This window comes from Hyaena hyaena, unplaced genomic scaffold, assembly GCF_003009895.1.
Source record: "Hyaena hyaena isolate Hyena2069 unplaced genomic scaffold, ASM300989v1 scaffold_53, whole genome shotgun sequence".
Lineage (NCBI taxonomy): Eukaryota > Metazoa > Chordata > Mammalia > Carnivora > Hyaenidae > Hyaena > Hyaena hyaena.
The window spans coordinates 1,235,108-1,251,396 of NW_024080686.1; the positions used below are offsets into that span (position 1 = coordinate 1,235,108).

The 16,289-nt window shown below is 50.7% G+C and overlaps 1 protein-coding gene across 4 annotated transcripts in view; it reads left to right on the forward strand.

Annotated features, from left to right (window-relative positions):
• The window catches only part of ASAP2 (ArfGAP with SH3 domain, ankyrin repeat and PH domain 2), a 172,396-nt gene that overhangs the window by 118,034 nt on the left and 38,073 nt on the right, over positions 1–16,289 (forward strand). For all 4 annotated transcript variants that reach the window (XM_039231024.1, XM_039231025.1, XM_039231026.1 and 1 more), the window contains 5 exons: positions 3,993–4,096; positions 4,192–4,261; positions 10,507–10,594; positions 14,705–14,753; positions 14,830–14,996. In XM_039231024.1, the coding sequence (XP_039086955.1) occupies positions 3,993–4,096; positions 4,192–4,261; positions 10,507–10,594; positions 14,705–14,753; positions 14,830–14,996 (478 nt within the window). The remainder of the gene's footprint in view (positions 1–3,992; positions 4,097–4,191; positions 4,262–10,506; positions 10,595–14,704; positions 14,754–14,829; positions 14,997–16,289) is intronic.

Sequence of the window (16,289 nt, forward strand, 5' to 3'; positions counted from 1 at the left end):
GCCATTCCTACTCGCCTCACTTCTCAGGTCTTCCCAGGCACTTTGTAGCTGTGAGCAATAATCCAGACAAGATCTTTGCAGGGTGGGTTGTATCAGTCCACAGTTAACAGCTTCAGTCTGAGAGGGGGGAAGGGTACTTGCTGGAGCCCGCTTAGTAGTGTCAGAGCCAGGATTGAAAGCTGTCTGTTCCATTGCAAGCGTATTCCCTTTAGCTAGGTTATATGACTTTAATAATAGCTTATATCAGACAGAATCTTAAAAATTATCCAGAAGTAATGGGGAATGTGTGGTCATGAGACTAGAGAAAGTGATGTCCTTATACCGCAGCTCAGAGCTTGCTTAGCAAAGCCTCTTGCTCCAGGCCGTGTCCATGTAGACAGACACACCTGTTGTAGCCTGAGAAGGTGCTTGGACGAACTTGGGATGTACGTGGACATTACAGCTCCCCCTTGGTAGAGAAATGTTAAGTGCCCAGGGGTGACTCCTTGGCAATCCATTCATCACAAGAATTGTCTGAATAGACTAAGAGGTGGACAAAGAAAGTGTATACATTTTTATGACCTCAAGTCCTAGTGACCTTTGGGATCCTTCTGATTTCATGAGTAAACTTTTATATGTATAATATATGCAGTATCATCACTCTTCTCCCCCCCTCCCCCCACCATCCTTGAACATTTCAAATACTAAGTCTGCTGCTCGCCTGGGAAGTCTGCCTTGGCAGGGCCAGTGGCTAACATTTCATACGGCCACACAGCCATTAAGGTCATGGATGATGCCTGAGATCCGAGACCGTGTCTGGATGTCACAGGAGAGAGGATGTGTGCATATTGACAGATCTTAGGAGAGACTTTCGAAGGTCCACCTAACTAACCTATGTGCTTTAGATCTCATCTCCACGTGGTGAGACTCAGTCAAGTTCTAGGGCATCCTTGGCTTCCTAGGGAAGTACAGAGTATGTTGGAGAATCTCCAAGAGTCAGGGCGATATGGACCCCACCCCAGCCCTGGCCAGTCACCTTGGCCTCTGTTAGATTCTTCTTCCCAGAAGTACAGGCATATATAATCCCTTGGATTATATTCCATTGAACTGCAGTCTTGGCTATGTGAAGAGGCAGACTTCATTCTTTACCCCTTCACCTGACCAGGCTTGTATAAAATACCCGTGTGGGCAGGTGAAGAAGGGCTGTTTTTGTTGGATCACCTACAAGTCACCTTGAAGATGCTGAAATACCTAGCGTGAAAGCAGGTTCAGTTTTCTGTCAGATTATATTCCTCTGATTTACACATTGTAAATTGTGCAGCTTCAGATTTTCCTCTACTTTTTAATTGATTCAAGAAGCGCCTGGTCCAAAGAGTAAAAACTGTAATTTCTTCCTTAACGTCTGGCAGAGTCCAGTTCTGCTGGAAGGAGGAACGCCCTTTGTTCTGGGCCCCAGGCCTGCGAGAGCTCTCGTCACCATGCTTGGCACGAACACCTTGAGCAGTGCTGTCGCGTGACTCCACCATTTGCTCTGTGCGGGCTCCTTCTCCCCCCACACCCTCAAAATCAGTAGTCGTATATCTTGGTTGTACAATTCAGTCTTTTGACAGGTTTATTTTTAGTCTTGCACAGAGATTCGTAGAGGTGAGCTGCACCTCTGCTTCTCCCCTGTGTTTATTCCCAGCGATGTGTAAAGCCGGGTTTGCTCTGGATTTCTAGTGCTAATATCCCGCCCTTCTGAGAGAGTGTGGAAACTGGCACCATCCTCACCTGATGAGTGAGTTGTTTGCCTCAGGTGTCTGGAGGCAGGAGTGCTGCGTGAACTTGCTGTGAAGAATGAGGACATTTCTCCTATTTTCAGTCTGCTGGTTGAGGCTCTGTTGTCCATTCAGTAATGGGATACTCGAGCACATTACTGATTTCTCAGATCAAGATTTTCTTTTAATTTTCTTTTTTTTGGCAGAGTTGTCCCAGATGTATTTCACAGTTAAAAAAAAATCAGTGCTAGACAAACCATGTTCATGGAACGGAGGATTTAATAAAGTTAAGACAGCCATAGCCCCCAGATTGGTCTGCAGATTTGGGGCCAAAATTCCCCCTGCCTTTGTACAGAAATTGACAAGCCGATTCTAAAACTCATGAGGAAACGCAAGGGACCTAGAATAGTCAAAACAGTCTTGAAAAGGAACAGAGGTCGGAGGAGTCACACTTCTGACTTCAGAACTCCTCACAAAGCTCTAGTCGTCAAGACCGTGTGGCACCAACAGAGCCTAGACTTGCAAGTCATTGAAATGGAATCGAAAGTCCAGAAATAAGCCCTACCCCTCACGGCCAGTTGATTTTTCAACACGGGAGCCAAGACAGTTCAGTGAGGACAGAATGGTTTTTTTTCACAAATGATGATGGGACAACTGGATAGCCACAAGCCAAAGAACGAAATTGGACCCCTCCCTCACACCGTAATAAAAAATTTACTGAAACTAGGTCAAAGATGTCAACATAAGAGCTAAAACTGTAAAACTCTTAGAAGAAAACATAGGTGTAAATCTTCGTGACCTTGGAGCAAGCAGTGGCTTCTTAGATGTGACAGCTAAAGTCTAAATGACAAAAGAGACCGTAGATGATTCTCATCAAAACCTTAAATATGTTCAAGAGCTTTCAAAACTATCAAGAACCCAGGTGGCTTGCTGTTGCTTTCAGATAAAGTCCGAGCTTCGGCTCAAGCCTGTCTGTCCCTTTCCCAGTGGACCCACTTCATCTTAGCTACACTGGCTGTCCTGATGTCCGTGGAGGATGCCCACAGCTGCCACTTCTGCCAAGCCTGGTCTTGCTTTCATCTTGAAAACTCCCTCCCTCCAGACCCCCTTGGTTTCCCCCACTTGGCTCTTCACTTCCTGAGCACTTATATTCTCGGCTCAGATAACACTGATTGTCAAGCATTAGTTCCTTCATTGTTTGGCATCCTCTGGCCTTGGTTTCCCCAAGGATGGTCACCTGCTTGCCGGGAGAGATGAGACCTGGCCTTTGTGTCTTGGGCCACCTTCTGGTGATGGCTCATGGAAGGAGCTTCGAGGGGGGGTGGTGGAATTCCCTTCCATTCTCCTGTCTGGCCCTGACAAGCTCTGCATCTTAAGTAAATCTCTTATTTTCATTGTGTTTCTGTTTCCTCCCTTATGAAATGGTCTGGGTGGGATGTTCTCAATAAACAGTGGGCCAGTGAACTCTTTGTCTTTTGCTCCCCCGGGTTCCTTATGTCTGCCAGAGCTCCCAGTGCTAGTTTGGACAGCTCCTTTCCACTCTCAGCTCGGGGCTTCCGATACCAGCTGTTAAATAGTTGAGCACCCATTGGATGCCCAGGGTTTCATTGACGGCCCTTGCCCTTAAGAAGCTGAAGGCTGAGTCCGCCACACTTGGGGACTGTCTACCTTGAGGCTAAGACAGTTAGGTCCAGTACTCTGGCCCCTATGCGGGGTTGATGAGTCAAGAAGGGAATATGGTTCGACACCTGTTATGTACCAAGTGTTCGCATGTGTTATCTTATTCAGACCTCACTGTATTTACCATTTTGCTGGTATTGTTTTCCTATTTCCCAAGGAGGACACTGAGGCAGGGAGCTTAAGTAACTCCCCTAAAGTAAGGGGTAGAACCTTGTTTTTGGGGTTTTTCTTCCTCACAATTGCTGCTTTTTCTACCACACATTACTTTTCTCCTTGAGGGCTGCTTCTGCCACACCAGGAGCTTCTTGCCATTATCGGGGACTTAAGGCTCCTAATCGAGTAAAATCTAACTTCCAGATGGCTCATTTCTTTCAGCTGGTTGGGGGAGTGCTGGTTTGACATTTCCTTCTGCTGCCCGGTAGGTGGCGTTTATGAATTCCTGGGTATGAATCTTGTGTCCATTTTTTGGTGTGGCGATAGGGGACGTTTCTCTAATTTAAAAAAAAAAAAAAAAAAAGATTTTTTTAAAGCTTGGAATCTGGACAAGATGAAAAACCACTTCTTGACCATTTTTAGGATTCACAAATTCGCCAGAGTACAGCCTATAGTTTACATCAGCCTCAGGGAAACAAGGAGCACGGGACCGAGCGGAACGGCAGCCTGTACAAGAAGAGCGATGGGTAAGTGGAATTTGCTGCTGGAGTTTGAATGCATGTTTCTCTTTCATGTCCAGAACTGCTGAACTCTTCTCTTTCCCCCCCCATTTATCTGTAAGGATCCGAAAAGTGTGGCAGAAAAGGAAGTGTTCGGTCAAAAATGGCTTTCTGACCATATCCCACGGCACCGTAAGTACTCTTTTACTTCTCTGTCTGCTGCCGTGAGGGGCCGCAAGCCTTGTGCGCAGCATGACATCACATCTGCCTCTTAAAGGCCTCCCGCTGGGAGAGTTTTGTTTGGGGTCCTTCTTGATTAGGCGCCCCTGCCCCCATCTGGGCTTCTCTGGCCAGGGACAGCCTTGTGTCTCTCACTGCCTGACAGAATCAGCGGTACCTGACAGGTCAGGTCAGTTAGAAGCCTGTGGCTTCCAGAAACAAACATCCACACCACTTCCCAGCTGTCTTTGTCTCTGGAAATTGAACTTCCCACTTGGGAAGTTTTTCTAGTTCTCCATAAAGGGAAAAGCGTTTAAGTGGTCAGGACTCTGGGAATCCAAAATCCAAGGAGGAGAAACTTCACTAATGTTCTAGAAATCAAACACATTGCGCCAAGTCTTTTTCTGTCATCCTGTGTGTATGAGACCTTGCAAGAAACTGAGGCCTGTATGTTGAGCCTGTTGAGAAAGCAGTCAGAGTAAGATGATTTACTAATCCAGCTTTCAGAAAATGGGTTTGTTTTTTTTTTTAAGCTTACTTGTGTTGGGGATGGGGGGAAGAGCAGGGAAGGGGCAGAGAGGGAGAGAGAGAATTCCAAGCAGGCTCCATTCTGTTAGCACAGAACCTGACGTGGGGCTCGAACTCACAAACCATGAGATCATGACCTGAGCTGAAATCAAGAGTCGGACACTCAACTGACTGAGCCCCCCAGGCGGCCCTTAGAAACAGAGGATTTTAACCACAGCCCTTCACACCACGGTGCTCTTTCCCACAGTGGCTTAGCATGTTGTCACCTTGCCTGTACGACACAGTCTGGTGAATACCACATAGGCTGCCAGACATTCTTGAAAATGTCTAAAGGTGGAGTCGTTGCTGGCTTGGTACTAATGGGCACACGGGACAGGTGGTGGCTTGCGTTTCTGTTCCCCACGCAGGAGGCCTGGTGCCGTGTGCATTCTGGCAGCCTCTGTTTGTGAGTGGACTTGACCCTGGGTCTTTGTCATCCCTGCTTCTCTCCCTGGTGTCCACCAGCTCCCGTCGCAACAGGCGGGGCCGGGCAGGAGCACAGGCCCCTGTAGACAGGTCACGGCTCAATGTGGGCTCAGTACTCAGTAAGGAAATGGAAAGGCTGGGCCTGCGTCTCCTGGGGGCCCCTTCACTGTCCCTGGCAGGGACCTAGCACACGTCAAGTGTCTGCAGCCGTCTCTTTGGACCTTTGGCCTCTGGGAGATGAACGTGTCTCATGCCTGGACAGATAGAGATCAGTCCTCTTTCTGAAGTGCAGCCGTTATGGGCCTCCTTCCTGGACATGACGTCCCTCCTGGGGCCCTGGAGTTTGGACCCTGATGTGATGGACTCTCCAGGTAGACATGACTGGGTATCTGTGGAGGAGTGCTGTGGCTTCGGGGAGGCAAGCTCACGTAGTCCCCAGGCCTCTTCAGTCAAACCCGTGTGAGCACCTAGGGGGCCCAGTCGGTTAAGCGTCCAGCTCTTGGGTTCAGCTCAGGTCATGATTTCACGGTTTGTGAGATTGAGCCCCACATCAGGCTTCGCACTGACAGCTCAGAGCCTGCTTGGGATTCTCTCTCCTTCTCTCGCTGCCCCTCCCCTTCTCTGTTTTCTCTCTCTCTCTCTCTCTCTCTCAAAATGAATAAACTTAAAAAAAATAAAATAAAAAATAAATAAATAAATACAAATCAAGTGAATGATGGCCAGGTTCCCTCCCTGCCCTAAACACCTGTGATTCTGTGGTTTGCTTTCAAATGACTTTCTGCTTGGTTGTTTGCTTTAATTCAGGGGTCCCGCCTCCACGCAGGACATTTCACAAAGCAAGATTGACTTTCCTTTCGTGCTTGTTTAAGTCATTTGGTATATTTGCCTCATGAACGTGTCCTGGGGACCCCGGGCCTCAGCGTGAGCCAGTGAGTGGCTCTCCCTCCACGACGAAAGCGAAAACAGGCTGAGGAGCCCGTGCCGGCGGGGGCAGCTTGGGATCCTGTCACATCCGTTACCTGTGCCCTCAGGAAGACACAGGCTCGGTTTCCGTTAAACGCTGACGGTTGCTCTGGTGTTTGGCAGATAGTACAGTTCTAAGTAGCTTTCCCAGCCTGCTGACCGCTCACCTTGTCACACAGCTGGTGTATTTAAGAAGTGCTCTGTGTTTAAGGGGCTCCCTCTTTAGGGAACCCGTGCCCTCTATCTGACTCCCCCTGCCCTGAGCAGCCTGGGCTGGGAGCCACATGGGTAGACATTGCCTCCAGCCCGGCTGAGTGGCAGCAGGGGGCTCTGGCCCGGGAAATACGAGGGTTACTGTAGCAGGAGCCGTGTGTACACCACAGAGCTCTCCTTTTCTCCTTCCCGTGTGCACTCTGCCGGCTCCGTGCCCGTGTGCACATACGTGCCTTGCACCTGCAAAGCGTTCACATGCAGTGATGTGAATTAACCTCTGCCGAGAAAGGGATTTCAGAGATGCCTTTTTGTGTGATTTTGTTTGCATTTGGCTCCTTGAGTAACTTACCTGTGTAGCCAGCATCTCCCTGAGGAGGCTAATTTACCATCGGGGGAAAGAAGGACAGTGGTTCAAAGACCCGACTGAGTACATGGGGCTCTAAGAGCAGGCTCTGGCCCTCAGGGGAGAATCCCATCTTGACGCTGTGGAAGCCCAGGGTGTGTTGGCGCTGTCCGAAAACCAGTTTCTTCCCCGGAAGCTGGGAGCCTTCGGGAAACCAGGCTGCATGCTCTGTATTCCAGCAGAGGGACGGTGACAACATGGGATGAATTCGGTGGAAGCCTAGTTGGTACCCCCTGTTTGCTGAGGTTCATGGCGTTTCCTGGCACTGGGAGGAAGTGATCCTTGGGACAAAATAACTGATTGGGTATCACCTTTGCCAAATGCATTCATCGCTTTGCCACACTGCCGAAGACTGGGGACTGTCCAAGCTGGAAGAAATGTCCACTGGTTCTTACGCAGTCTAAATTCCTTTTTTTGAAGTTTATCAATCACGAAGAGTACAAACTACCCTATTAAAAGCCTGACGGGCGCCTGGGGGGCTCAGTCAGTTAAGTGTCCGACTTCAGCTCAGGTCATGATCTCACAGTTCATGGCTTTGAGCCCCGCGTCGGACTCTGTGCTGACAGCTCAGAGCCTGGAGCCTGCTTCGGATTCTGTGTCTTCCTCTCTCTCTGCCCCTCCTCTGCTTGTGCTCTGTCTCTGTGTCTCAAAAATGAATAAATGTTTTAAAAAAACTTTTAAAGCCTGACAAATTGGGAAGAAACAGAATGGCGTGTTTAAAATGATTGGAGCTCTGATAATCGACACCTTACAAACGTGAAGTCTAAGGATCTCTGTTTCCTGCTGCTTCTTTTCTGATAAGCCAGACCTTCTCAGGCTAGGTTCTCAGAGAGCGCTGGTATCTGATGAATTAGCTAGAACTCTTCTGTAGCTGAATTAAATGATGACACCATTTTCCCCAAATGGCAGCAGGAGACGGAATTTAATGGGTAGTTTTCTCTATTTCCTGGGGCACCTGGGTGGCTCAGTCGGTTAAGTGTCTGACTTTGGCTCAGGTCATGATCTCATGGTTCGTGGGTTCGAGCCCTGCATCGGGCTCAGTGCTGACAGCTCAGAGCCTGGAACCTGCTTTGGATTCTGTGTCTGCCTCTCTCTCTGCCCTTCCCCTGCTCGTTCTCTGTTTCTCTCTGTCTCAAAAATAAATAAACATTAAAAAAAATATATTCACCCATAGCTTTTCCTTCCAGTTTGGGTGTCAGCTACTCCTCGATCTGGCTGGGCAAATAGCAAACAGAATAATGTGAAACACATAAGCTGACATCGTAAGCCGTAGCGGCTGTTCTGAGTTTCGTGGACTTCTTCTTACCGCTGTTCTTTTTAACATGTAGCCGCATCTGTGCCTTTGTAATTACTCTGACTTCAAATGTAGGCAGCGAGTATTTTCCCGGATTCTGTGGTGTTTGTATGCTGTGAAAGGTGAAGGCTTTGGTGGTAGCTGCCTCAGTCAGAAGGGACAACTTTCTCCGCAGTGCAGGGAGGTGAAAGCGAGAGGGGCCTGGGCCGGGGTGGTAGTTGCGCTTACTGCTTTGCTGCATTAAGAGATACGCACTGATACGTCCAGGTCAGGGACTCTGCTTTCCATAGGAAACCACGTGGAAGGCCAGTGGGAGCAGGAGTTCAGAGCTTGTGCTCTGAGGCCAGGCTTGCCAGCTCACTTGGAGCCTCACTGCCTCCCAAGCTGTAGAAAATAAGGTCTGTCATATTATTTAGTCTGTGTGCGCCAGTTCCTTTATCTGTTAAACTGGAGCGGTGTCTACCTCAAAGGTCAGTTAGAAGAATTAAATGAGCTGATGTATGAAACCTATGTAGAACAGTACCTGCCTCCTATAAGCAGATCATAACAGTCATTATTCTTATTAATAATAGCTGAGGAAATGTAGCCCCTCTTCTTCAGAATCCTCTTCTCGTGCATGAAAATGTTTCTGTATTACCAGAGCTCAGCCACCCCTCTTACTGTTCTGTGTCTAAGACTCCGTGGACAGCAGCAGTTCGGAAGCAGGCCAGCAATGTCCCCTAAGTGCACACACAGATCACAGGCGGGGATGGGACAGACTTACATCGTGCGGTAAAAAGTGCGTGGTTGCGTCGTGGCTGGTCGCCTACTTGGCACTGTAGAAATCGATCATTCAGTGCGTTGGTTCCTGATGAGGCAGGTGATTCCGTTGGTAAAGATCCAGAATTGGATCGATGGGACTTCCACTTGGAATTGTCAAGGTCTGCAAGATTAGACAGAGCCTGGAGTCTTAATACTGATTTCTGGGGTGCCTGGGTGGCTCAGCCGGTTAAGCGCCCAACTCTTGGTTTTAGCTCAGGTTATGATCTCACAGTTCATGAGTTTGAGCCCCGAGTTGCACTGTTAGCTCGGAGCCTGCTTGGGATTCTCTGTCTCCTTCTCTCTGTGCCCCTCCCTCCCCGCTCTCAAAATAAATAAATAGTTTTTAAAAAATACAGATTTCTGATGACCCATGATTCTGGTAGGCACCTGAGGTAGAGAAACATCCAGTGACTTTCATCTCCCGCAAACCAGGAGAGTCTGGTCCACCCTGTTTATCCAGCTTCTCATCCGACCTTCCTTTTCTCAAACCCAAACTGTTCACAGTGTAAGGATCCAACCTGTTTTAACAGGGGCTAAGCTCCCTCTACCGCTGACTGTGAGTTCAGTGGAAAGGGGTCTGTAGGTGAATGAAGGTCTCGCGGGACTGCCCAGCTACGGATGCACGTGTGTGTGTTCTTGATGAGTCCCAAATCCAAGCTTTTCCTGCTTGTACATGCAGCCGGTGGCCGCAGGAAATTGAACGAGAGGTTGAAATATACAGCATTTTATTCAGTCTTCCCTCAGCAGCTTGGGAGGTGGGAGGATAAGCCCATTTATATTTGGAGATTTCTCCAAGATTTCTGAGAGACATTCTGCCCTTTGGAGTTTCACAAGGTCGGTTTTTTTTCCTCTCTAAAATTATGTTATCCTTTGATCTTTGCTTTTTTTTTGGACTAACTATGGTAGTTTTTGAAACAGTAATAAAATACCCATTTTGAGATCTCTCTGCCAAAAACGATTTGTGATCTTTTGTTGCCACTGTGTTGGGGAGATTCGGGGTATTTTTGTGAATGAGATGGGTTTTGTTGAAACGTAAATGACAGATGGTTAGCATTTAATAAGATTATTAATGTATTATCTGTCGTGACTTCAAAAAGTAGGGAAAATTATCTCTCTGTCATTTTTGTGCTGTGAGATTTCTTTCCTTAGAAGCGAGTGTTTACACTCAGGGAAACACTTTTAAGATCCCCAGAAATTGAGCTGGTGCCCAAGTCACCCAGCCAACCATCTGTGTCATTGGTGGGAACGTCTCAGAGCTTTAGCCGCGGAGCATTTTGATCTCAGGGAGCCCGGTGCCAGCGACCTCCAGGCCGGCAGCCCTCGTCCCCCTGGCCGGGTGGGTGCGTGGGCTACCAAGTGTCCCTCCCAGGGAGTGGCGGCTGCCCTCTGGGGGCACGCGGTGTCGTGCCTCTGTGGTGTCTTCCTACACAAAATCTGCCTTCCGAAAGCGATCTTTTTGCAAACTAGTGGGAAGCTGTGTTTGGATGAGAAGTGGTGCCGTGTGATTTTGCCCTCCTTCCCACCCGTCTCCATCCCTTTGTTTCTCAACAGGCCAACCGGCCTCCCGCAAAGCTCAACCTGCTAACCTGTCAAGTGAAGACCAACCCCGAGGAGAAGAAGTGTTTTGACCTTATTTCACGTAAGTTTATTTCTCAGACGCTGTGTCACAGAGAACTTACACTGGCTGCTGGGGCATCAGTCCCATTTCAGAGAATTGTCAAGGAGAAATGCCTTCCTTCCAAGTGACGTACACACCTTCTTCTTTCCACTCCTGATTGCTTGCTGGTGTCCAGCGCAGGACCTGACGCTGTGGGCCTGCTCTCCTCACGGGCTCCCGACAACACGGAGTTTATGCTAGGTCGGCCCTCAGGCCTAAAGTCCCCTCACTTAATGTAAAAATGGACGATTCTCTCCAGGCTTCTGTGGTTGGGGCGATGTTAGAAATGCTGCACGACTAATGTGGTAAGGCCTTCCGCAGAGCCCTGGAAACTGGTTTTGAAATTGTTTTGTCTTCCCCACCACAGCATTAGTCTTTCTGCTTCTGATGCCTTTCTTTTTTTGTGGCAGTCACCACAGAGCCATCTACTGTGTTGAGTGTCTACTCAGCATCCCAAAGGAAAAAGGAACAGACGAGTGTGTTTTAAAGGAAACAACATTGGCCTTTTTTGTCCTTGGCACCTTTAGGTGGCAGGGTTACGGTGTGGGGGAAGGGAGGAGCTGGCACTCCTTTCAAAAGGGGGTCACAACGGATTTGGGCACAAGAGTGGTCTTTATAGAAAAGTCGGTACCGTGCGTTTTCGGAAGGTGGGCACTTTCTTACTTGCCTCAGTGCTCCAGAGCGTGAGGTGGCTGCTTCCTGAGAGGTCTGCTGGATTATATTACTGAGGGCTAGGGAGTTACTCCCTGTATAACGTACTGCTCACAGCGAGCTTACGAGGCGGTTGTTACCACTAGTCTGGGTGAGGAGACGGAGGCCCGTCCACGTTCACCCTCATGTCCTGGTTTCCCTGCTCTAATACGCACTGTACTATTAAAGTGGAGGAGAGTGTTGAGCAGTGTGACATGTGTAAAGGGTTTGGACATTGTTCTGTCCTTCAGATTCGAGACTGATTTGTAAAATAAAAATAGACTTTATCCTGCTTCAGACCCCGTGTCCTTACTCAGTCTAGCGAGGGCCACAGATTCGTTTATTCCTCTCCCTGAAGCTTCCTCTCAGATCCTTCATCCACACAAGACCCTGTAAACATGCAGAACTGACCATAGTTGAAAATGGGATTCCCACTGGGCTTACCTGCCCCCAGAGAGCAGTGCAGAGTTTTACGTGAAGGCAGAGAACTGACGGGATAATCTGACGTCAGCAAGTGGCTGAGGACCACTTGGAGGCTTTAGGCCATTCTGTTTTCTGGAGCTGTAACCCATAATAAGCAGCGTGTCACCCTTCAGGACCTGACTGGCACTCAGTAGTTAGAGAAGCTTGCCTGACCTGTGCCCACGTTGGGGGGCAGATGTGAACACTTCCCTCAGCTTGCTCCCAGGCTCCTCCAGCACCCTGGGAGCCCCCGGGAGAGTCACAGAGGCATCTTCTCCACACTTGCAGACAACCCGGAAGCGCTCCCCAGCCCACACGCCTCTCACTCCTGGTCAGGCACCGGGGAGGGTCAGTAGATAGCAAGCGTGCCTAGCTTCCTACCAGGCGTTCACACCTGCATTCCTGGGACGTGTGCAAAGGCGGGCCGGTGCAAATCCGGTTTTCCACGAGCGCTCCGGCAGGCTGACATTGGCCAAGGTGCCATCTGTGTCTTTGATCTACCACCTGCTGCATGGTACACCTCTTCAGGCCACGGCTTCCTGCCTCGGACACCCAGAAGGCCCTGCTGAATTCGGTTTGAGGCACTTTCATAAATGTGCCAGAGTCATTGTCATTCTTTGAGAAAAGCTCTTGTTTCTTCCTCTTCCCTCTGTCCTTCCGTGGGTAGAGTGAGTCCCAGTCCTACGAATTTCTCATCCTAGTCTTTAAACGGTGTTCCTCTCCTAGGGGTGATTTGGTGAAAATGCTTTGTCACAGGGTTGTGTGGCTCTGGTGGCCTCAGAGAAGCCCCAAAACTGGCCAGATGCCGCAGCAGTCACTGCAGAGTGGCAAAGTCCTGGTTTATTGAGCGCCCCTTGGCTTGGGTTCACATCCGGTGGTGCCTGACTCAGGGGACGAGGCTGTCACCCTCTCGGCTCCTCCCCCGCCTGCTGACCAGGCTAGCGGGACCCATAGTACAACAAGGCCTTTAAACATTTGGTGTTTGGAGAAGAGTCAGGCCGCACGACAGGCAGTGAGGAGGGCCCTCCAGATGCAGGTCTCGCAGGCCCCACACCCCCACTCTGTGAGCCCGTCCTGAAACGAGCCCAAGAGCCCAGAAGAGTCCCAGACCGACAGCCGGCTTCGGTCAGTTCCCCGCAGGGCCCTGCTTTCCCCTCCTTCCCCCAGACGGGGATTCCCCACTCAGATCAGGCTGTAGAGGCGCCTGGGCTCCTCAGGGAGGCCGTTTTTGTGGCCAGGCCGGCACTTTAGGAGTTTATCCAGCCCCGTCGCCCTCAGATGGACCCCAGCCTTTGCAGATTTAAGTCCTGCACCATTGTCCTCAATCACATAGTCACCCTTGGCGGGACGGGGGGTGTGGGAGAATTTGGGGGTGACCTAGGGCAGTGCCCTGAATAGGTGGAGCCACAGCCAGCCGGCACCTCTCCAGGTGCGCACACCGGGTCTGTGGGCGGTTGGAGCCAGAGCCGCAGGCCGAGAGGCAGCCCCTCCTGGCTCCCGTCTCCGTCTTCTCTTGCTTTCTCTTCTCTCTCATATGAAGCTGCTCGAAACTGTTACTGGTTCATAAGCATCTCGAGAGTGCCTATAGGGGGAACTCTCAGCCGGCAGTCTTCACAGAGCTCCTCACACGTTAGGGCACAGAACTGGCTGAAGGGAACGGGCCACGCTGCTTCCTTCCTCCTCGCTTGTCCCCCTCGAGCGGTGCCTGGCGGGGCCGGGAGACCGCCGACTGAGAGACACGGCCTCCGCCTTGCCCGGGAACTCTGAGAGCCGCTCAGTGTGGGGCGTGGGTCTGGAAGAGGCCATTGGCATCCGGACGGAAGGCGGGAGCCGGGAGGGCGGCTTCGTTCCCCACCTTCCAGCGCCTCAGCGTGGCTCGGCCGCTAACGTCTGAACCACGGAATTCAGTTCATTTGTGTGACCTCGAAACAGTTCTCTTAAGCCCCGTTCCTCTCCTCGTGACGGAGTGGGGGGTGTAGGGAAGGCACGGTTCCCTTCCCCCTCAGTGCCAGGAGAAAGGGGGGCTGCGGGGGAGGACGCGAATGGGAGCAGAGGTGGAGAACCGGCCGGCTCTGCCCCTTCCCCTCCCTGGGCCCCGGTGCCCTTCCAGGCGGCTCGGCGGGAGCCCCTCTCAGCACCTGCGCGCCTGCAGGCCACAGGGACAGTCACTGCTCCACCATCTGGAGAAGCTGGGCCTCCTCCCTTTTTTCTTTCTGTTTTGGTTTTAAATTTAATTTTCTTTATTGCTTTGTTTTGGATGGACTATAGACAATTTCTCGGTATCCCTCGCCAGCACCCCCATGCTGATGCCTTCGTACACTTGTCTGTAGCGCGTCGTGCACGCTCCTGACGTGCACAGGGGTCAGCGGTCTGTCACAGCCCCTGGAGACGTCGCTGCGTTTGCACACGGCCGCGTGTGAGCGAAAGAGCTTGTGTCCCAACAGCCTTCGGCCCTTCCTCCTGCTTCCGCGGTGTCCGTAATGCAGCACTCCCGCGGCCTGTGGTTGCAATGTCTCATCTTCCAGCAAGGCCAGAAAACTTCTGAGATACTCATTTAGAGAAGGCTTTTATTATTCATCGGGCTGTAACAATTCCTTTTGGGGGGCCAACTTCTTGGCAAGTTCAAGAAAAACAAAGCTTCTGAAAGGATAATGTTGGTCTCCATCCCTGAATAGCTCCTGTTTTGGGAAGCTTCCTCTCTTCTGAAACTTGGGTGTGGACAGGGCGGGTTTGCTGGTTTGGATTACAGAGCCGCCGTCACCGGGCAAGGGCACGCAAGGCAGGTGAAGGAATGAGGGAGTGCGCGATTTCCTACAAATCATTCATTTCATAGCAGAGTTAAGATTACTCCTGAGGTTAACTATAAACCGCTTTCTGCTGGAATTGTGTACGCATTTCTGTGCCGGGCTCACAGCTGATGAGACTTCCCTTTCCATCCAGATGACAGGACGTACCACTTCCAAGCGGAAGACGAACAGGAATGTCAAATGTAAGTTACTCGGGATCGGTCGTGGGGCCGGGACTTAGCAGCGCTGGGGATCTAACACAGCGCCTGTGTCTCCTAGATGGATGTCCGTGCTGCAGAACAGCAAGGAAGAAGCTTTAAACAACGCATTTAAGGGGGATGACAATACTGGAGAAAATAACATCGTCCAAGAGCTGACCAAGGAGATCATCGCGGAAGTGCAGAGGATGACGGGCAATGACGTGTGCTGTGACTGCGGGGCACCCGGTAAGCCACGCTCTCCCCCCAGCCCTCCTGGACTCTCCTTCCCATTCACAGAAAATCATCTCGGCTTTTCCCTTTCACTGCAGACGCAGAGCTGCGTGCGGCGAGCCCATGCGGGAGCCCGGCAGCCTACGGGGCTGTGTGCAGAGCAGGCAGGGGGAGGGTGGGAAGATGCAGGACCGCGTGAAGATGGCCTGATAGAGCTGGAAAGATGTAAGACTTTCTGAGAAATGAGCACTGAAGCACAGGACGCGGGTGAGACCAAGGTCGTCCGCTCGTGCTGGCTCGGAAGCTGTGGGGGGCGGCTTTTCCCGGGTTTACTCCAGCCTCCCTTCGTGCTGCTTTGTAGAGCTCGTGCAGAAGCTTTGAGCCGCTGTCTAGCCTGGGACCCTGGGAGAGCCACATACCTTCTTTGTTAGGTATCGGTTTTCCTATGTGGAAAATGAAGGAACTGCTTGAGATTATTTTCGGGTCCCTTCCAGGCATCACGTTCTGTGAAAAGAGGTGTCAACTTCTGCATTTTGAGAAAGCCTATGAGTGGCTTCATTCTGTAACGGACATAGAGTGTCATCGTTGTCGATTTTAATAGCTGGTATTTTCAAAAGCTGGAGGAGCGGAGGTGCTCTGATTAAGGGGGAATGGTGCTTTGGGAGCTTTGGAATCATTTTGGAATGATTAAGGAAGATTGTGGAGTGTCCGTTACCGCTTTCATCCCTCCAGTCCTATGACCGTTCTTCTGTAAAGACGCACATAACAAAAATAGAGGGGGCGGGTGAGAATTGCCAGGGAGGTTCCTGGCCCCAAAGCTCAGTATCTGGGAGTCGTTTAGGGGACTCGCTCAGGGTCTTGGATCCATTAAAAAGTACCTTTTGGCAGGAGATGAGGTGTAGGAAGTGATAAGTAGTGAACTGTGCCTTTTCCTTTTTCTTTCTTTCTTTTTCTTCCTTCCTCCCTCCCTCCCTCCCTCCCTCCCTCCCTCCCTCCCTCCCTCCCTCCCTCCCTCCGCCAGAGCGGGGCACAGAAAGGGGCAGAGGATCCAAAGCAGGCTCCGGGCTGACAGCAGAGGGAACCCGATGTGGGGCTTGAACTCACGAACCCCAGGATCATGACCTCAGCTGAAGCCAGACTCTTAACCAACTGAGCCACCCACGCGCCCCCCCAACCCCGATTGTGCTTTTTCTTAAGAAGAGATGAGGGCTGTGCAGCACTTGGACTTTTAAAACACTTTCCTAAAGATGTCAAGGCTGTGGACATTTTTGTTTGAAAATGGTGGGACAGGATAGGTGACGTGAAAAT